Source organism: Rhincodon typus, chromosome 13 (assembly GCF_021869965.1).
Source record: "Rhincodon typus isolate 14 chromosome 13, sRhiTyp1.1, whole genome shotgun sequence".
Classification (NCBI taxonomy): Eukaryota; Metazoa; Chordata; class Chondrichthyes; order Orectolobiformes; family Rhincodontidae; genus Rhincodon; species Rhincodon typus.
In genome coordinates, this window is record NC_063344.1 from 53,464,697 (window position 1) to 53,484,387 (window position 19,691).

Genomic DNA, 19,691 nt, shown 5'->3' on the forward strand with positions numbered 1-19,691 from the left:
TTTAAACTCAAAGGATATAGTCCTAACCTGTTTGACCTTTCTTCATAAGTCTGTACTAAAAATGAGTTGGGTCAACTTACGCTGAACAGCCTCTAACTTTACACATCATCGAGTATGTGGTATAACACTGATGTTAATTAAAATGAAGGCTCTGATGTTTGATGTAGGATAAAATTCCTGAAGTAAGCTATAAATTCAATCTCCTGTAACTCTGTCATGCTGCATATTGTTGAATTGGTATTAGTGAAAGACTTGAATTTTTATTATATCTTTTAGCATCTAAAGAACTCCGTAACCAATGAAAAACTTCTGATGTTTCATAATTAGGTTTTAATAATATCATTAATTGCAGCAAAAATTTCCTTTCAAAAACAGAGCCCTGATTAAACTGATTCCATCAGAAAACATGGAAACGCTTCAACAGACAAGAGCACTCTCATTGAAAAGTTGCATTGATATCGACTTTGCCATCTTACTGTCAATTCTCAAAACATTAGTTTAAATATTGTGCCAAATTCTGAGTGCAAGATTGGTTTACACCGACACCAATTGTCAGATTTTTACCTAATGCTTTCAGGTACTCTTCAAAGTTCTCGTTGGATATCATTTTCCAGTATCCACTGAAATCAGTTGACATTTCTAAATCTTCAGAAACAGAAGAGCTGAAGTTTTTGCCACGGTTTGCAGGTTTGTCCTTGCTGAGTTCACAAACATGTAGAGACTATAGTCCAACACTCTTTATCAGCCCGACTCGCACAATGTGAGCCTCTTGATCCGATTAATTGAAGAACGCTGCAATGCATTTTCCGGTCAGACTCTGAAATCTCTTTAGCTGAAATCAATGATGATTATTAAGTAACCCTGTATTATAGCCTTCAGCGTCTCACAAAAGATTGATTTTATGCTTTGATTTCTTTTCTTGAAAATGGGATATTCCTGATCACAGTGACTATCATAACAAGATGAGAGTCAAACTCAAATGGTTTCTTCCCATTGTGCACATTACCTAACTGTTCATTAAGCAGAGTCATGAAAATATATATTTTGTTTATTGCATGTATAAAATCAATTAATATTCTGGGCAATGTTCACAGGGAACAATGGGGGTTTGAAGCTCTTTGTCCTCAGGTTTCCTTAGTTCTAATTAGTAACCATAACAAATGCTGCAATTATGCTCAGATGATAAATTGGAAAATGACCAGGTTTGCCTAATTTGCAAGTAATTTGTTTAAAATATTCAGCTGTATGCCAATAATCTGTAAATATTTTCCCCCATTTAACTTATCCAAACTCTTCATAATTTTGAATTACTCTCTTTTTAACACTTATTATCTACAAACACTCTGCTTCTCTTGATCTCTGGCAGCATAAAACTCGATCCTGATAATATATACTGAATTACCCAAGTACCAGTTCTGCAGGATTTTTAATTTGGAACCCTGCCATGAACACAGAAACAGAAACAGGTCATTACAACAAACAAAAACCTGCTGCGAATTTCAATTAGGCCATTCTTAAAAAACTTGTTCATGGGATGTGAGTGTTGTTGGCTAATTGCCCTGGAGAATGCACTGGCCATCAGCTTTTTTGCAGTCCTTAGGGTATGGGACATCACAGTGCAAGGGAGTTCCAGAATTTTAACCCAGCAATGCTGAAGGAATGCTGTTATACTTCCAAGTCAGGATGCTTTGTGGCCTGGAGTGGATCATGCAGGTAGCAGCCCTTGTTCTTCTACACAGTAGAACACATGGGTTTGCAAGGTGTTAGAGGAGTCTTTGAAACCAGTGTGCATCATTGATGAAGTGCAATAAAAAAAAGTCCTTCTTCATAACTTCAGTATCAGCGTGATAATGATAGATCTTCAGTATATCATGATATATCACATCTTGCTAACACCTGCAGTAATAAACAAATTGCTTATAAAATAATCTCCATTGAAGGTTAGACAGCCCTAGGCTTCAAAGCATTTGGACAACCATACCCACTGAGTTTGAGTACGGATCTCCAAAAGTGAATAGCCAGGATGCAAATGTGCCTCCTCTCTTGTTAAATTTCAAGACCTATCAAGCTAACAGCCCTCTATCTCTTTTACAAAACTGAAGAACAATGTTTCTACCTCCTTCCCAAATAAAAGTTAAGTTGCAGCAGTAATAAGGCTTCTTATTACAGGTTTAAAAGTAAAATCTGCAGCTAAAAAAATCTTACATGCTTAAAGCTAACATTGACAATCAAAGGACACTATCAGCTTAACTAAAATAAAAAAATCCTGGAGAAGCTCAGCAGGTCTAGGAGAAAACCTGTGAAGAGAGACCAAAGGTCAAGTTTGGTATGGCTTTTCTTCAGCACGGTACTATCAGACTCAAATTGTAGCAACAAGAAATGGAAGGCAAACAACTTGACTATGGATTGGGTGATGAGTGACATCTTCATTGAACCACAGCTCCACAAGCTTTGTAAAGCAGATCAAGCCAGAAAGGAGGGGCTTTACTGAATTAGCATATTGAAAAAGAACTCACACAAAAAAAAATCAGGTGACAATCTGAAGAGTACTTGAAGACCAGCTTAAACTACAAATCAACTTTCAGATTAACAAACTCCAACTCATAGGCAGAAAGCCCAAGTATTTACTGATGACTTTGATGCCAAATGCCACTGCAAAAGGCATGGGTTTGATTTCCGATCAAAGCCTTCTAAAAAGATTTTCTGGGCAAGTAACGGAGTGATACCTTCAATACGTTGCTGGAAGATGGATGCCAGCATGAAGCCACAGAGGCAGGCCAACAGCAATTACATGCTTTAGGTGCTGATAACGTTATTTCTATGGTCAGCATAGTGCACCAAAGCAGAAAGGTTTATCATTGAAATGGTTTGTCACACCCACAGGGGTTGTCTGGCATGTCCTCTTATTTGAAAAGCAGGTGGCATCAAGGACATTGGGCACACATGCAGAAAATCTGGTCTCAAAAGCTGAAACAGACCCCAGAACAAGACCCAGGTGACCAACATAATAGTGCAATACCACATCACTGGCAGCATAGAAACCCTTCCAAACAAAGTGAACAGCCAACAAACTGAAAAGCAACCTTTGGAAGATGACCAAGCCTTCCGCATTGTCACTTTCACATGCTACCTCGCTGGTATAAAACATGGAGGTACTTTTATGATCATTAGCTTTGTATGTCCCCCTAAGGCAGGTTCACACACCCTGAAAGCTAAAATTGATACAGGAGATAGTGCCAACATATTACCACTTCGCATTTTAAAAGACAGATAGCCCAACATGTATACTTAGAGTTATAGAGCTGTACAACACAAAAACAGACTCTTCAGTCCAACTCGTCCATGCCAACCAGATATCCCAAATTGATCTAGTCCCATTTGCCAGCATTTGGCACATATCCCTCTAAACTCTTCCTATTCATGTATGCATCCAGATGTGTTCTAAATGTTGTAATTGTGCCAGACTCCACCACTTAGTCTGGTAGCTCATTCTATACATGCACCACCCTCTGCGTGAAAAAGTTGCCCCATAGATCAATTTTAAATCTTTCCCCTCTCATCTTAAACCGTTGCCCTCTAGTTTGGGACTCCACTACCCTGGGGAAAAGACCTTGGCTATTCTTCCTAGTACAAGCTACAAAAACCTATCCCACAGCATATAACAGCTCACTGAGACATAGAAAACAGAGCATGAATATGTCATTCAGCATTTTGAGCCTGCTATTCAATATGATCATGGCTGATCATCCAACTCAATACCCTTTTCCACTTCCTCCCCATCACCCTTTATCCTTTCAGCCTTAAGAAATATTTTTAACTCCTTCTTGAAAACATTCAATGTCTTGGCTTCAACTGCTTTCTGTGGCAGAGAATTCCACAGGTTCCCCATTGCCTGGGTGAAGACACTTCTCCTTAGCTCACTCCTAAATGAGGTACCCCATATCCTGAGACAGTGAACCTCTGGTTCTGGAGTCCCTGAACATCCTTCCTGCACTCTTATCTAGTCCTGTTAGATATAGACTTTTGTGAGATTCCCCTCTGCCTGCACCCCTCCCCCCCATTCTTCAAAACACCAGCGAATACAGTCCTAACCAATCCATTATCTCTTCATACACCAGACCTGTCATTCCAGGAATCAGTCTGCTAAACCTTTGTTGCACTCCCTCCATAGCCAGAACATCCTTCTCAGATCAGGAGACCAAATCTGCATAGAATACTCCGGTGTGCCCTCACCAAAGCCCTGTATAATTGCATCAAAAGATCGCTCCTACTCTACTCAAATTCTCTCACAATAAAGAGCAACATACTGTTTGCCTTGTTCACTGCATGCTGCATCTGCATGCTTACCTTCAGTAATGGGTGTACAAAGACACCCAGGTCTCATTGTACCACCACCTCCCCAGCCCCATCCACCACCCCCCCAACAAACCACTCACTATGAACTTCCTAATCTATCATAATTCAGGCAATAATCTGCCTTTCTGCTTTTGCTACTATTGCAGATAACCTTACATTTTTCAGCATTATACTTCATCTGCCATGTATTTGTCCACATACTCAATTTGTCCGAATCAACTGAAACATGTCTGCATCTTGCCCACAGTTCACCCTGCTATCCAACTTTGTTTCATCTGTGAACTTGGAGAGTCCATGCAATAGTAAAATTGCACCACAATGCCAATATGTAAGTTGTACTTGAATTCCTGAAATCCTTTACCTGGTAGAGATACTATTGGTTCATCAGTGGCAGGATTACCAGAACGCATAGATCTCAGCTTCTAACTTCATCATCATAGAATCCCTACAGTGTGGAAACAGGCCCTTCGGCCCAACAAGTCCACACTGACCCTAGGAGCATCTTACCCAGACCCATCACTATAATCCACCTAATCTACACATCTCTGAACACTAGGGGCAATTTAGCATGGCCAATCCACCTAGCCTGCACATCTTTAGACTGTGGGAGGAAACCGGAGCACCCGGAGGAAACCCACGTAGACACAGGAAGAATGTGCAAACTCCACACAGACAGTCACCCAAGGGCAGAATCGAACCCAGGTCCCTGGTGCTGTGAGGCAGCAGTGCTAACCACTGAGCCACTGTGCCACCCGTAACCGTACATCAACTTCAAAGCACAGCCACAGTGATGAGAATGAAAGAACTACAGGTATTCTCCCTTCAAACACAGGGAGAACTAAGCAGATACAACATCAGCGAGCAGGTACAGAACTACCATGCACCAGACAGAGAATGCAAGTAAGAAATCCAGACTCGCCAACCATGCACATAGTGAGTCAAAAAAAAAACTCCGATGATGATGTGGAGCTGGAGGAACACAGCAGGTCAGGCAGCATCAGGGGAGTAGGAAAGCTGACATTTCGGGTCTGGACCCTTCAGCTTTCCTGCTCCTCTGATGCTGCCTGGCCTGCTGTGTTCCTCCAGCTCAACACCTTGTTATCTCAGACTACAGCATCACCAGTTCCTACTATCTCCGATGATGATGGCTGTGCAATGATCCTGAGCAACAGCAACTAGCAGCAAGACAAGAAAATTGTCAGCCAAAGGGATCCAAGAATAACATACCTCTCCAAATGGTTATATGATTACCAGATCAGAATGATTCAATCAATCCTTCAAAATGTAATACTGAAGTTTGAATTATTAATCTTGTTAACTTCGTTTTGTATGTCTCTATAATTGTTGCATTGACAACACTTGTCTATGAACAATGATGTATATTGGTTTGGGGTTTCTTTTCTTTTTAAAAGAAGTGATGTTGTGTCATGCCTGGAAGCAAATATACAATATGGTGACATCACCATAACATGTTATGTGACCTGGTATAAAGCTCACAGTCTCCATCTTTTTGAGCTATGTCCTCTTGCAGCATGATTCACTAAGTTAAGCATGTTGCACTATCTCCAAATTGCTTCATTTAAGCCTCAACACATAAGTGCCTGAGAATGTAATGTATACATGCAGATACCAGGTGCTACAACAGAAGTTCATTGAATACTTCAGTTTTACGTGAGCCACAGCTTGTCCTTATGCTACTGGAGCTAAGCAACGGTGTGTTTAGTGGCAGATCATCAGTAAATCACACTAAAACAGGCCTTGATGACATGTCAATCACCAGATTCATTGTACTTTTAGTTTATTATGTATAAATGCATTCAGGCGTCATCTCCTGCTTCATTTATGTAATCCTCTGACAATTTTATAATGTAATCCAAGAACTTGATCATTACTCCATCTTAGCAAAGTAAAAATTTGCTGATGTCCTGAGCTATTGCAGGTTTTCCAAATGTAAAATATTTGTTTATTCATACACATATTTTATGAAACCACCACCTACAAATTTTCACTGCCTGATGCTTGTGCAAGCAATATGGCCAAGCTTGCTGGTGTCACTGTATGGGTACGGCGAGTAATCCTGGTCAGGGTGTTGAGCCAACCTGCTTGTTCTTGACTTCTCCTAATCAGTTTGATCTGGAGACAGTAGACTGTGTTGGGGAAGGGTAGTGGAGAGACACATCATAGAGTCATACAGCACAGAAACAGATGTTTTAGTCCAACCAGTCCATGTCAACCATAATCCCAAACCAATTAGTGCCACCTACCTGCACTTGGCCCATATCCCTCCAAACCTTTCTTAGCCAAACGTCTTTTAAATGTTCTAAGTGTACCCGCATCCACGACTTCCTTTGGAAGTTCATTCCACACACAACCACTTATAAAAAAAAGTTGCCCCCATGTCCTTTTTAAGTCTTTCTCCTTGCTGGTAGTGGTCAAATCCATTGCCTATTCTCCTTCAATATTAGTCAGGGTTTTTTGTGCTGCATGGTGATGTGTCAGAGAGGGAAAGATATATTTGTGAATGTGCATAAAATGCTTTCTCTTCAGTTGTCTGTCCCATATTTCCTGGCAGGTGGGTGTTGTTGACAGCTTGTCTCTATACTTCTCAGCATCTCCCTTTTATTAACAAATTGCCCATAATTGGTTATTGGAGCTTCTTTTGTTTCTCAAAATTTAATAATGTTTAGGAGGCAAGTGAAGTTAGATGGCATTATTCTGAACCACACATTAGGCAACAGTGTTGTTAATTCCTCCATTCTGGTTTAGGCAGTCTGAGACCTGCATCCTTGCCTAGCCCCAACCATTGGAAAATCACAGCATAAGCCATCGTTTGACGACCCTTGAATAATTAAGGCTGCTACCTGGAGATGAAGAATGATGTTTGTACAAACTAACATACACTGATTGAAACTTTTATTGCAAATGCAAGACAACTTCATTCAATATCTGAGATCAGCATGTCCAAGATAAACAGCAGGACAATTTTAAACTGCTGCATTTCTTTTGGTAGTTTAATTGCCTTTATAATGATAAGCTTGGATCACAAATAAAAATACATTTTTACATTCTTACCTGATGACTAAGAAGTTAGTGGCCAGAATTTCTGATGGATGTGGTTGAATGCGTATCAGATGTTTCTAAAAAAAGGTTTGTCCCTTGTAACTGTCCTATGTCTCTAATCCTATTGGGTGGGTCGAAAGCTGCAATCTCTCATCACTAGTGTCATTATTAGGCTACTTCACAGTTACAATGTGTGCAATGAAACCAAGGGGGTGAACACCATGCCACACTATAATTTGATCATTAGTGGAAACTGCTTTTGAAAACTGAATTGTATTCAGATCATTTTCTCTAAAATTGCAAGTGTGGTATGGTCCTATTGCAGTTGGGGTGCAATTTTTTATCCTGATCAACATTTCCATGGAATTAGAATCATAAATGAAATCGAACAATATTTGTGAACAATGACTCTCATCTTATTTTCACTTGTATCATAATATACTTAAGGTACTTTAAAAGTGTATATATAAGCTATATAGAGTTCACAACTGACAATTCGCTATTCCTCATAGAATTTTTAAAAACTGTAATTAGAAAGTCTACGTCTTGAAAATACATTCATACATGTTGCTTGAATAATATTAGCATTGACAAAAGCCTATCAATAAATTCTATCGGTATTAGCTGGAAACTCATGTCGACAGGCTCCGATGAATTGGAGGCATTACAATTGAAACATGAATCTTCATGCGCATTGCTTGTGTTAACTTTAATAAAAGGGAAGGAAAAACCTTTCAAGAGATTCATATAATATGATGTGGTAGAGATGTTTGCTGCCATTATTTAAGTCTGACATAGCTCGACACTGGTTCTGTGAACTGCTGACATTGCTTTCAGCACAACAAAATATCCGAATGGAATATAAACTAAAGATGCTATACCTTCTTGATGCTCACAAGTCCTTCCTGATTGTGCATTCAAAACCAAAATTACTACTTTTGTGCTGATACAGCAATCCTGAAAGAAATTAGCACAAGATCAAAATTGACTGTTGGAGTGTTGCAGGTCATATTTTATTAAACCTGAGTAAGTATATGAATAATCATTATGGGATTCAGCATGGGATTCCTGTGTGTTCACCTACGTCTGCTAATTTAAAGAAGTATTGATGCAATGTGACAGTGGTGGATTGTTTAAAGTAAAAGTCATTATTTTGGGGGGCATCTTGAGAGCTGGCATGGTTTTTAATATATGCAAAAACTGAAGCCTAAAGAGGTAGGAGGTGCTCTACCACACCTCAGCTTCTGCAGTATTTTATGTGATGCGTTTGAAGAAAAGTTGAAGAGATTTAAGTGAGCATTAGTGCTGCTCTCTGGGGATGGAGTTGGCTGAGAAGGAGAAATGCAATTTGGTAGAACCATTGCTTACAGTGAATGTGAACAAAGCACACAAAGTCTGTCCCTCATGAACAGACTGGGCTGTGTTTGAAGACAGGAATAAAGCTGGCATTGGGTTAGTTCTCTTAGGCAGCTGAGAAGATATCTCAGTACAGCCAATATTCAAGAATGTACTTTTTGAGAAGTTCATGTTCAACAAGAGAATACAAAAGAGTGAATTATGCTGACGACACCACCATCGTAGGTCAGATTTCAAACAACAATGAGACAGAGTATAGGAAGGAGATACAGTGTTCAATGGCATGGTGTAAAGACAACAATCTCTCCAACAATGTCGGCTAAATGAAGGAGTTGGTCATTGACTTCAGGAGGTAGAGTGGAGGGCACGCCGCTGTCTGCTTCACTCGTGTCAAGGTAGAGATGGTCGAGAACATTGTGCTCCTAGGAGTGATGATCACCAACAATCTATCCTGGTCCACCCATACTGATGCTATGGTCAAGAGAGCACAGCAACCCCTCCACTTCCTCAGGAGGCTAAGGAAATTCAGCATGTCCATAAAGACTCTTACAAATTTTTATAGATGCACCATTGAAAGCATCCTATCTGGATGCATCACTGTGTAGCAATGACAACTGCTCTTCCCAAGATTGAAAGAAACTACCTGGGTGGTGAACACAGCCCAGTCCATCACACAAATCAGCCTCCTATCCATTGACTTCAGTTATATTTCTGGCTGTCTTGGGAAAGCAACGAGCATAATCAAAGATCCCTTCCAACTTGGTTCTGCTCTTCCCCCCTGTTCCGTTGGGCAGTAGATATAAATGTTTGAATACACGCACGAACAGATTCAAGAACAGATTCTTCCCCGCTGTTATCAGACTTCTGAATGGACCTCTTTAATTTTAATGTTGATCTCTCTCTGCACCTTCTCGGCAGCTGCAACATTGTATCCAGCACTCTGTTCTATTATCCTGATGCACTTGTACAGTACAATCTGCCTGTAAAGCATGTAAGACAACACCTTTCACTTACCTTGGTACAGGTGACAATAATAAATCAAATCAAAATCCAAATCAGTATTGTACAACTGTGAAGATCCACCAAAGACTGAGTTCAAAATCCTAAAGCTATAGTTCCCCAATGCAGAGACCAACTTGTTTTTAGAATTAAGCATTTGAGGACATGAGGGACTCCTTTGAGAGGTTGATCTAAACTTATTGAAGATAAATACGTTTTGGTAACCGGGTAAGCACATGGTGGTGCAACTCAGTGTTGAGGAGGTAGTTTGTTAACAGACAATCATACAACCTCTGCTGGAAAGCAAAAGGCCTGAATGGTCCACAGGTGTGCAGGTTTAGGTGGATTGGCCATGTTAAATTGCCCAAAGTGCCCAGGGATGTGTAGGCTAGGTGGATTAGCCATGGGAAATGCAGGGTTACAGGGATAGAGTTGCAGGGGTGGGTCTGATTGGGATGCTGTTCGGAGGGTTGGTGAGGACTCAATGGGCCGAATGGCCTGCTTCCACACAGTAGGGATTCTATGATTCTACAACGGCCATGCCACTACATGGTGCACCTAGGACATTATGGAAGGCTCCAAAAACATTATCTTATACAGGGGAGAAGATAGAACTATCAAGTCTATGTACTAAGCAGAGCATACCTGCTTCAAGTTAACACCTGCAACTGTACAGCAAGTTGAAAGAAATTCATCATCGTGAGGCAAGCCAGGTTGGAGGCTCATGCTGGTAACAAAATGTCATGCCGGGACAGATAATTTGGTGCAGAGCAGGTGTGTGTTATTGATCCAGATATTCTGATCAGGGATAGAAACCTCCTATTTCTGACCCACATCAGACAAAATCCCTCTGGTTTTTTCAAGTGATCTGCCAATGGAGGATTCTTCACATGGGGCTCCCACATGGGAGCGACACAAAGAATCTGGACAGAAGACACCCCGCGCCCCCCGCGCACCCCCCCCCGCCCCGGCTTTTTTCAGCATCACAAGCCATATTCTCATAAGTAAAGCTTACCAGGAATTCTCATGTGTTATTGTATGAGAAGATTGGGCGACTCTGTAGCTCTGCATGTGTGTACGTGGATTGGGTAGGGTGCTGGCTTGGTAAGGTGACAGGGTAGGGGGCAGAGGGCTAGTGTGGTAGCTGGGTAGGTGTGAGTTTTAGGCTGACAGTGGTAGGTGATGGGATGGCATGGCAAGTGGTACAGCAGTAACTAGGTAGGATGGCTGGGCCAGTAGGATAGGGAAGTCAGGTCAGGGGTTGGAGGTCACTTGTATTTTTAATCAACCTGTTCAGACATGTTATCATACACTTCTGGAGGAGGTGGGACTTGAACCCAGGTCTTCTGGATCAGAGGCAGGGACATTACCATAGCGCCACAAGAGTCCTTGCGGGTCAGCTGTGCAGGTCCTCAGGAGGGAGAACCTGTTTTAATCAGTCTAACATTTCCTGGGTAAATATCCAGGGAAGTAATGTGCAACACTCAGTAGCAACTCAGTGTTGGGTAACTCCCCACGGGACGTTTATACTTCCAGGACAGTCATTTCCGAGACGTCACAGATTGTACGTTAGAGAGAACTTTCTGTTGACCAGAAGATCTGAGACAGTATGTGACAAGGCAGTGTATGAAGACCCTCACTCCCACTTTGACTGTGGAAGTGAACTGACAGTCCAATGGATCAGCAACTCATGGCTGCCAGTTACATTGTCAGGAATTAATGCCAGTAGCATATTCAACATGTATCAGCCGAGAGGGGCGTATTCATAGTGTCCACAATAGCCTCTCTTGGACAATAACTGTGGCAAAAATTAGACCAGGAAAACTGCATGCTTTACAAAGGAAATTGGCATTTCCCACCTTAGTAGGGTCTGGTCTGATAGTTTGTAGGACTTTTTGCTTTCTTCATATTGATATACAGCACCCGTACACTGGCAAATGATGTCACCCTGCCATCAATCTGGGTTCTTTCCATGAGCTCATCTAGACAGCAAATGGAAACCAGAAGTATGCTATCACCATTATTCTGAAGAAATGTGGGCACCAAACCAAAGGGCAGCAGAGATCTGAAGCTACAGATCACCCACCCCTGACTCCTGTCCCCACTGACCCCTTTCTGATCCAGTTACACCCTTAATTCATTCCTGATCCTCAAAGAAATTTGAGGCCATAAACACAAGGGAAATAATTTGAATTTTAGTACCATCAACAGCCCAGCATATGTTTCTCATGATTGTGAAATTAAGTCTGTTGAAAGATCAGCCCATATTCAATTATACTGAAAGCTTTGGAGACCAAAACAATGAATAAAGAATGCAGGGAATCTAAATTTGGACTGACCTGCACCAATTATGCATCTCTTCACTTGGCATGAAGTGAGACTCATATTAAAAAGGTGTCACCAGTCAACTCAGCTTTAGGAATTAGGCCACCGTTTTTTAAAGGCCTCATTCTACCTTTCAAAAATTTTATTACCTGTAGCATGTATTAGTCCAGTGAATCTCATCTGACTCTATCCGATGGCAAAAAAAAATTAACATTTTTCCACGGTATTACACTTAGATTTTCTGTAAGAGGATCATGTTATGTTACAGACAGGAATGTAGCTCAGAGCAAAACTGCAATGCAGATCACATTAAAATAAAAGCTTCTTGTTACAAGTTAGCAACAGTGTTTTGCCATTGAATATCATGTATAAACATGGTGATCACATTCACTTTGCTAAATTTGTGAATCAACACAAGTCAGGTAAAGAGATTTGAATACTTGAAATAAAAATGCATTTAAAATACAAATTCAAATTGTCACCGATAACATTGCCAACATGAAATGGCACCAGTGAATTTGGATTTAAATAAACTATAGATGAAAAGCATCTCTTTGTCTTTGTATTAAATAATATTGAAAATATCTGGATAAATGCAGTATTATTTATAAAACTTGTTAGTTTGAAAAAAAAACTGCTTTTTCTAAGTAAAAATTGGTAAACTTCTCATTATTCTCCACACACTGTAGCTCCCTAAAGCCTGTCTACCATCTACAAAGCATAAGTCATGAGTGTGACAGAATATGCTCCACTTGTCTAGATAAGCACGATTCCAGCAACACTCAAAAGCTCGACACCATCCAGGACAAATTAGCTTGCTTGATCAGAACTCCATCCAGCACTGTAAAATTTCACTGTCGCCACCATCACCACAACAAAGAAGGGGCAGCTGTATGCAATATGGAAAAGCCCAACTGGAATTTATCACCACCACTTGGGGCAGTGGTTCTAGACACTCCCTAGTTTTTGGGTGGAAAAAAAGATGTTTCTTGTGTCCACTCTAATCTTTTTACCAATGACTTGATAACTGACCTCACAGTTAGGGGAAAATAGGTCTTTCCTGTTTAATATTGTAGCCCCTCAATTAAGTCACCTCTCAGCCTCCACTGTGCTAAGGAAAACAACTCCAGCCAATCAAATCTTTCTTCATTAGATACAACTTACAATCCTTTACAAACTTCTTGTAAATCTCTCCTGTACTCCCCCAGAGCAGATCAATTACGTCCTTCCTGTAATAAGAACATAAGAGATATAAGGAAGCGTGGGCTACTCAGCCCTTCAAGCTTATCCTGTCATTCAACAAGATCATGGCTGATCTGCCCGAGGCCTCAACTTTTCTTTTGAGCCAGCTGAAGCTCCCTGATATTTCAAAAATCTACTGCCTCTTTAATACTTTCAATGATCCATAATTCTCTGGAATAGGGAATTCTAGACATTCAATGCCCTCTAGGAGGAGAGATTCCTTTGCATCAACTACATAAGGAGGCACTTATTTAAAACTATGTCCCATGGTCTGATATTACTCCACTGATAGAAACATCTACTAAACATCTACCCTGGCAAGCTCCCTCCGAATTTTGTATGTTTTAATAAGGTCACCCCTCATTCTTCTAAACTCTGAAGGATAAAGGCCCAAACTAGTTCAGCCATTGCTTATAAGCCAACCCCTACATCCCAAGAACAGTCTTGTGAATCGCTTTTGAAAAGCCTCCAATGCCAGTATATCCTTTATTAAAAACAGAGACCAAAACTATACACTGTACTCCAGATACAACCTCACCTGTACAAGGTTTCACTGTTTTTAAACTCCAACTCCCAATCAAGAACAATATTCCATTTGTTGTCTTAATTATTTGCTGCACCTTCATGCTAATTTTTTGTGTTTCAATTACACCTGATTACACAGTTCTGCACCTTTTTCGAGTCTCTCTCTATTTAATAATAGGTCTAATGATTCAACCTACCAAAGCACATGACGTCACACTTTCCAACATTAGAGATCAGGTGCAGTTTGAAGTTCATTTTAAATGCATTGAGGGATTCCACCTTAACCACTTAGCTGGGCAATAAATTCCAGACACCCATCAACCTCTGGGTGGAAATGCTTTTCTCTCAGGTCCTCTCTAATCCTCTACCCATCACCTGGTAACTGATATCTCAACTAGAGGAAATGGGATTTTGTTTCTACCAAGTTTTTTTTGCTCACTCATTCATCTAACTATATTCCCTTGCAGATTCCTTATATCTTCATCACAACATGCCCTGTCAACTGTTTTTGTACCACTGAAAAATCTGCATACATTACACACTGTCCTCTTCTCCTCATTAAGATAGATAATAAATAATTAAGACTCTAAGACTGATCCTTGTGGCACTCCATGAGTTATATCTGTGCTGCCTGAAAAATATCCAGTAATCCTGACACTTTGTCTTCTATATGTTTACTAATCCGCAATCCATGCTAATACATTGCCCCCAATACCACTAGCTCCTATTTTGTACAATAACTTTTTACATGGCACCTTATTAAAGACCTTCTGAAAATCTAAATATGCTACATCTGCTGGTTCCCCTTTATCGACTCTTCTCCAATTTAGAACTTCTACTCCTGTTCTACTCTTTTCTTTTACCATAATAATGCCAAATCTAACAAGGTTATGGTAACTATCTCTAAAGTGGTCCCTTTAGTGATATTTCACCACTTGCCCAGATTTATTTTCCAAGACTAAATCTGAATTGCACAGTCATTCAATGGGGTTTATTACACACTAGCTGAAAATAGTACTACTGAATACAATTTAAGAATTCTGTACCCTTTGTTCCATTCACACTGTTCATTACCTAACTGATCCAAGAGTAGTTGAAATCTCAAACTATTAGTGCCCTATTGTGTTTGCACTCAAATTTGGGTCAACCTACTTGCTCCTTTGACTCCCTCCCATTACCTGAAATCTATATACACATGTAGTACGGTGGTTACCTCCATTTTATTCTTGAGCGTAACAAATATAGCCTCATTTGTCTTTATTTGATAAGTTATTATACTCTCTTCCCTCACAGCTATGATTGATTCTTCAACTAATAATACTGCTTCAGCCTTTTTCTCCCTCCTCTACCCTGCCTAATAATCTATGAGTCACTCACGTGTTTTCTCTCTCCCATTCCTTGCTCCCGCATTTGCCCAGAAGTTCTCATTCTCCTGCCACTCTAGTTTAAATCCTCTCCAACAGCCTACTAAATGTCCTCGTGAGGTGCTTTCCATCTTCCCCAGAAGCTGCAAAAAATCTAAAGCCCTCCCTCCTACACTAGATTTCCAGCCATTTTGTCAATTCCCCTGAGCCTATTCTCACATAGGACTAGAGGTAATACTGAGATTAATGCTGTTGGAGGTCCTGCTTAATCTCCTTTCTAGGCCTCTGAAATCTGCTTTCAGAACCTCAACCCCTTCCTACACAAGTCAATGGACCAACGTGGACTGCAAGCTCTAACTATTCACCATCCTCCAGAAGAATGACCTGCAGCTGCACTGTGAGGTGTCTGACCACAGCACCAGGGATGCATCATATCATCCTGGACTCACATCTATGGCCATAAAAACATCTGTATGTTCTCCTAACTAGCACATCCCTATCATTACTGCTCTTTTCTTGTTCTCCCCCCTCATCTGTACAATATAGTCCCCTTTCGTGCATTAAATTGGCTCTGACAGTACACTGCTGAGGAACTAATATCCTAAACAGAAGTCAATGCGCAGGTGGGAACCCAGGTAACTTCAACCCAGGGCATTACCTGACTATTCCTCTTAGATTCCCTGTGGTCACCCATTCATTTTCTAGTTCCAAACTTCTAATCTGCAGTGACCACCTCTCTGAATAGACTATCGACATATCTCTCAATATCACAAATGTGCCACATTGACTGCATCCAGTGCTCAAGTACCAAAATCCACAGTTCAACTTTCTGCAGCTGGTGACACTTGCTGCATGTACTTGTCTCGGTCATTAGTAGCACTCACGACTTCTCACCTATTTCAGCATATCCATTGACTCCTCATCCCCCGTGGCAGCCATATATCTCTCCACAGATATACTGGGGAGAACTTACTAAACCTTTTTTGACAGCAACTTCCAAACTCATGACATCTATCACCCAAATGGACAAGGGGAGCAGATGTATGGTAACACAACCAACTGAAACTCCCCTCCAAACCACACACCATCCTTACTCAGAAATACCACTGTTTTCTCACTGTCACTGGATCATAATCTTGAAACCCCCTTCAAAACGGCACTGTAGTTGCATTTACAGCAGAGGGGCTGCAGTCAAAGTGGCAGCTCATCACCAACTTTTCAAAGTCAATTAGGAATGGGTAACAAGTTTTGGCCTTGTCAGTGATATCCATAATCCATGGAAGTATAAAAAGAATGAATTTAGTGCAAATGTTGGGATAACTAGAGGCAAAGTTCTATATTTACTCATCTTAATGTCTTGATAGCAAGTTACTTTGTAGTTTCCTCCCTTTTTCTCACAACATCGCAGTGACTCAAAAGGCTGCAATAGTTTACTATTTTGATATGTATCCTCTAGGTCAAACCAGCATTCTCTCTGCTGCAATTCTTTATCTCCATTGACTTTAATTCAATATTGGAAAATGCCTCATTAATTAAACCCAATAAAATTTAATCATTGCTTTCAGGTGGTAATAGAGAAATACAGTTAAAACGTGAACTCATTTCTTCCACACCATTATGACATTTTCAAACAGCATTTTTTGTTACAAATTACAAAATATTTGTTGCCTCCAACAAACTAAACTATCAATTACACTTTAATCATTTAACACATTTATCATGCTGTGCTGAGCTTTTAATGGCTGCAGAATCTCATTAATATTCTGCAGTTCACTTTCGGCAGTATATATATTGTGTTGTTGGATGTAGTCAATGACACTTTCTGGGAGTAGGTATTTCACACTGCATCCTCTACGTAAAGCACGTCTTATGTGAGTGGCACTTAAATCATTCAGCACCCATTCCCTCACCACATGGATATTGTGCCGATATTTAAAGAGAATATCTGATTCGTAAATAAACTTCTGTGGATCTACATCCCCACGGCTAATACAAACCAGACCAAATTTCTGAACTATTTCCTCAATGTGTTCATCCTTCCATAGATTGAGATTGTCAAAGGTTTTCAAAACATCCGCTCCACAAAGTAATTTTAGCTTTGGCACAACTGCAGAGAGATAAACACAGAATTCACACGTTAGGGAAAGCCAAATATCTCTGGTTAAAGTATGTTTACCTGGAAGACAAACTGTTTCAGACTGATAGGTAGAATGTAGTTCAACAGATTCTATTATAACATGACATGCAACAGTGTGCTGTAAAACAAACTGCAACAGTGCCTAACACAAGGGTCTGATATAGTCACTAAGCTGGGAACCTGGTTGATGGGCTGCATTCTGTATGAAAGACATGATTTTGTTCCCTAATAGTTCAGTCATTGAAGAGCTGGGCCGAAATTTTTGCACGGGTTATGCCAGATCCTGGTTGAACACAAACTGATGGGAGCTGGTTTGCTCTCCATTTTAAGGGTTTCCTATCGATAGTGACGGGGGAGCAAACAAATAACCTGTCCTTTGGTGGACAGGCATTTTGCAAATAAGTCTTTTGATAAATTTTTCAACATTTGCGCCATAATAATGGGTGCAAGTAATGCTTGATAATCTGCAATACCAGGCATTGCTATAAGCGACAGAGGGGGAGCTTTAATTTTTAAATGGCCATGAAACCTTTGGAGGACTATTGGCTGTATTCCTAATAATAGATGCCTTTTATTAATTCGTTTGTAAAAAATAACCAAACGGCACAAAGGTGACTTGCCACACTGAACTGCAGAGAGCTCTTCCTTCTATTCCAGCTGTTTAGACCCTCTCCTCTCTAGTTCACTTCTACAGAACTTATCCAACTTCACAAAAGGTAGCCAAGGTTTAGAGGTACATTTTGTGGGAGTTGATAATCCCATCTCACGGTAACAGAAAATACAAGCTAGTGTATAAGTGAGCTGTACAGGTCATTAGGTCCCAGGACTGATTCGCATTCAGGGCTGAGTTCGCTGATTTCAGGTGGAGATCCAGGAAGAACATTACAATTGTCACAATGACCCTGAGTGATCTATTTACTGTTTTTAGAAAGAGTATACACGGCGTTCGTATGAGATCAGAATTAGATTTTGTTGTGGTGGCATGTAGAGTTAAATAATGTACTGATTCTCATTTAAAACAAAGAACTATGGGTGATGGAAATTTGAAACAAAATCAGAAATTGCTGGAGAAACTCAGCAGGTCTGGCAGCACGTAGCAAGAAAGTAGAGTTAACGTTTTGAGTCGGGTGACCCTTCTTCAGAAGGATTATGAAGAAGGGTCACTGGACCCAAAACATTAACTCTGCTTTCTCTCTCTAGATGCTGCCAGACCTGCTGAGTTTCTCCAGCAATTTATGATTTCCTTGCTGATTCTCACGATCAGGGGTGCTACACACTATGCCTAATTGGGTGATATATTTTAGGTCACAGAAACTGACCCTTAAGTTTGAGGTAAGGGGAATGAAAGGTAAAGCACAACATTGTCCATAACGTTGCCTCATTATTCATATTCAACAGTTGGAAAATCTGGTTTGAGTGAAAGCCATCAGCTGTCACTATACAATAACGGAAAATATATGGAAGATTTGAACAGGAATGGACCATATAGCCTCCCAAGCCTGCGCCACTATTCAGTAATTTTATCACTGATCTGTGATGAAAGTCCATACATTCAGCTTTGCACATATGCCTCAATAACTTTGGTGTACAGAAATTTATCAATCAATCCCAAACTGTACTGTTTTGATTCAACATTGATTCAACAAAATGTATTGATTCAACATCAACTGCTGCTTGTAGGAGAGATGTAAACCCCTATCACCCTTTATCTTCAGAAATTAGAAATCTCAGGGGAGACCTTTTATTCTATAAGCAGGTTAAATATACTCAAGTCTTATCTAAAAGAACACTTTATCCCTTAAGTATCTAGCACATAAGTGAAGTCAAGCCCATCTCCCATGGGGTTACAGACTTACATTATTGCTATCAGGCACCAAGAGATTTTGAAGCTGGTGATGCAGGTAGGGGTGTATTGTGGTTGGTCAGTTGGAAGGGTGGAACAGATAGGTGAGTCAGAAGATGGACAGGTTGAGGGAGGAGAGATTGTGAAGCTGGTGAAGTCAATATTCAGGCCATTGGGCTGTAAGCTCTCAAAGCAAAATATGAGGTGTTGTTCCTCCAGTTTACGTTTGGCCTCACTCTGACAGTGGAGGAGGCCAAGGATGGACATGTCACCAGGGGAGTGGGAGGGGGTGTTAAAGTGGATGCAACCGGAAGGTCGAGTTGGTTGGTGTGTGCAGAGCGCAGATGCTCCGCAAACTAGTCCCCGAGTCTGCATTTGGTCTCCCTCATATATGGGAGGCCACATTGAGAAAAATGGATACAGTAGATGAGGTTAGGTCATCTCCCACTCCACTGCTGACATGCCCATCCTTGGCCTCCTCCAC

At 40.6% G+C, this 19,691-nt stretch overlaps 1 protein-coding gene across 11 annotated transcripts in view; it reads right to left on the reverse strand.

Annotated features, from left to right (window-relative positions):
• Positions 1-322: 322 nt before the first annotated feature.
• The window catches only part of nmnat3 (nicotinamide nucleotide adenylyltransferase 3), a 65,340-nt gene continuing 45,971 nt past the window's right edge, over positions 323-19,691 (reverse strand). For 2 of the 11 annotated variants that reach the window (XM_048604721.1, XM_048604720.1), the window contains exon 5: positions 16,674-17,334. In XM_048604721.1, coding sequence (XP_048460678.1) covers positions 16,925-17,334 — 410 coding nt within the window. In that variant the 3' untranslated portion in view covers positions 16,674-16,924. Of the gene's footprint in view, positions 833-16,665; positions 17,335-19,691 lie in introns of those variants that run through there. The other 9 variants (XM_048604719.1, XM_020512460.2, XR_007263550.1 and 6 more) reach the window with 8 other exon arrangements.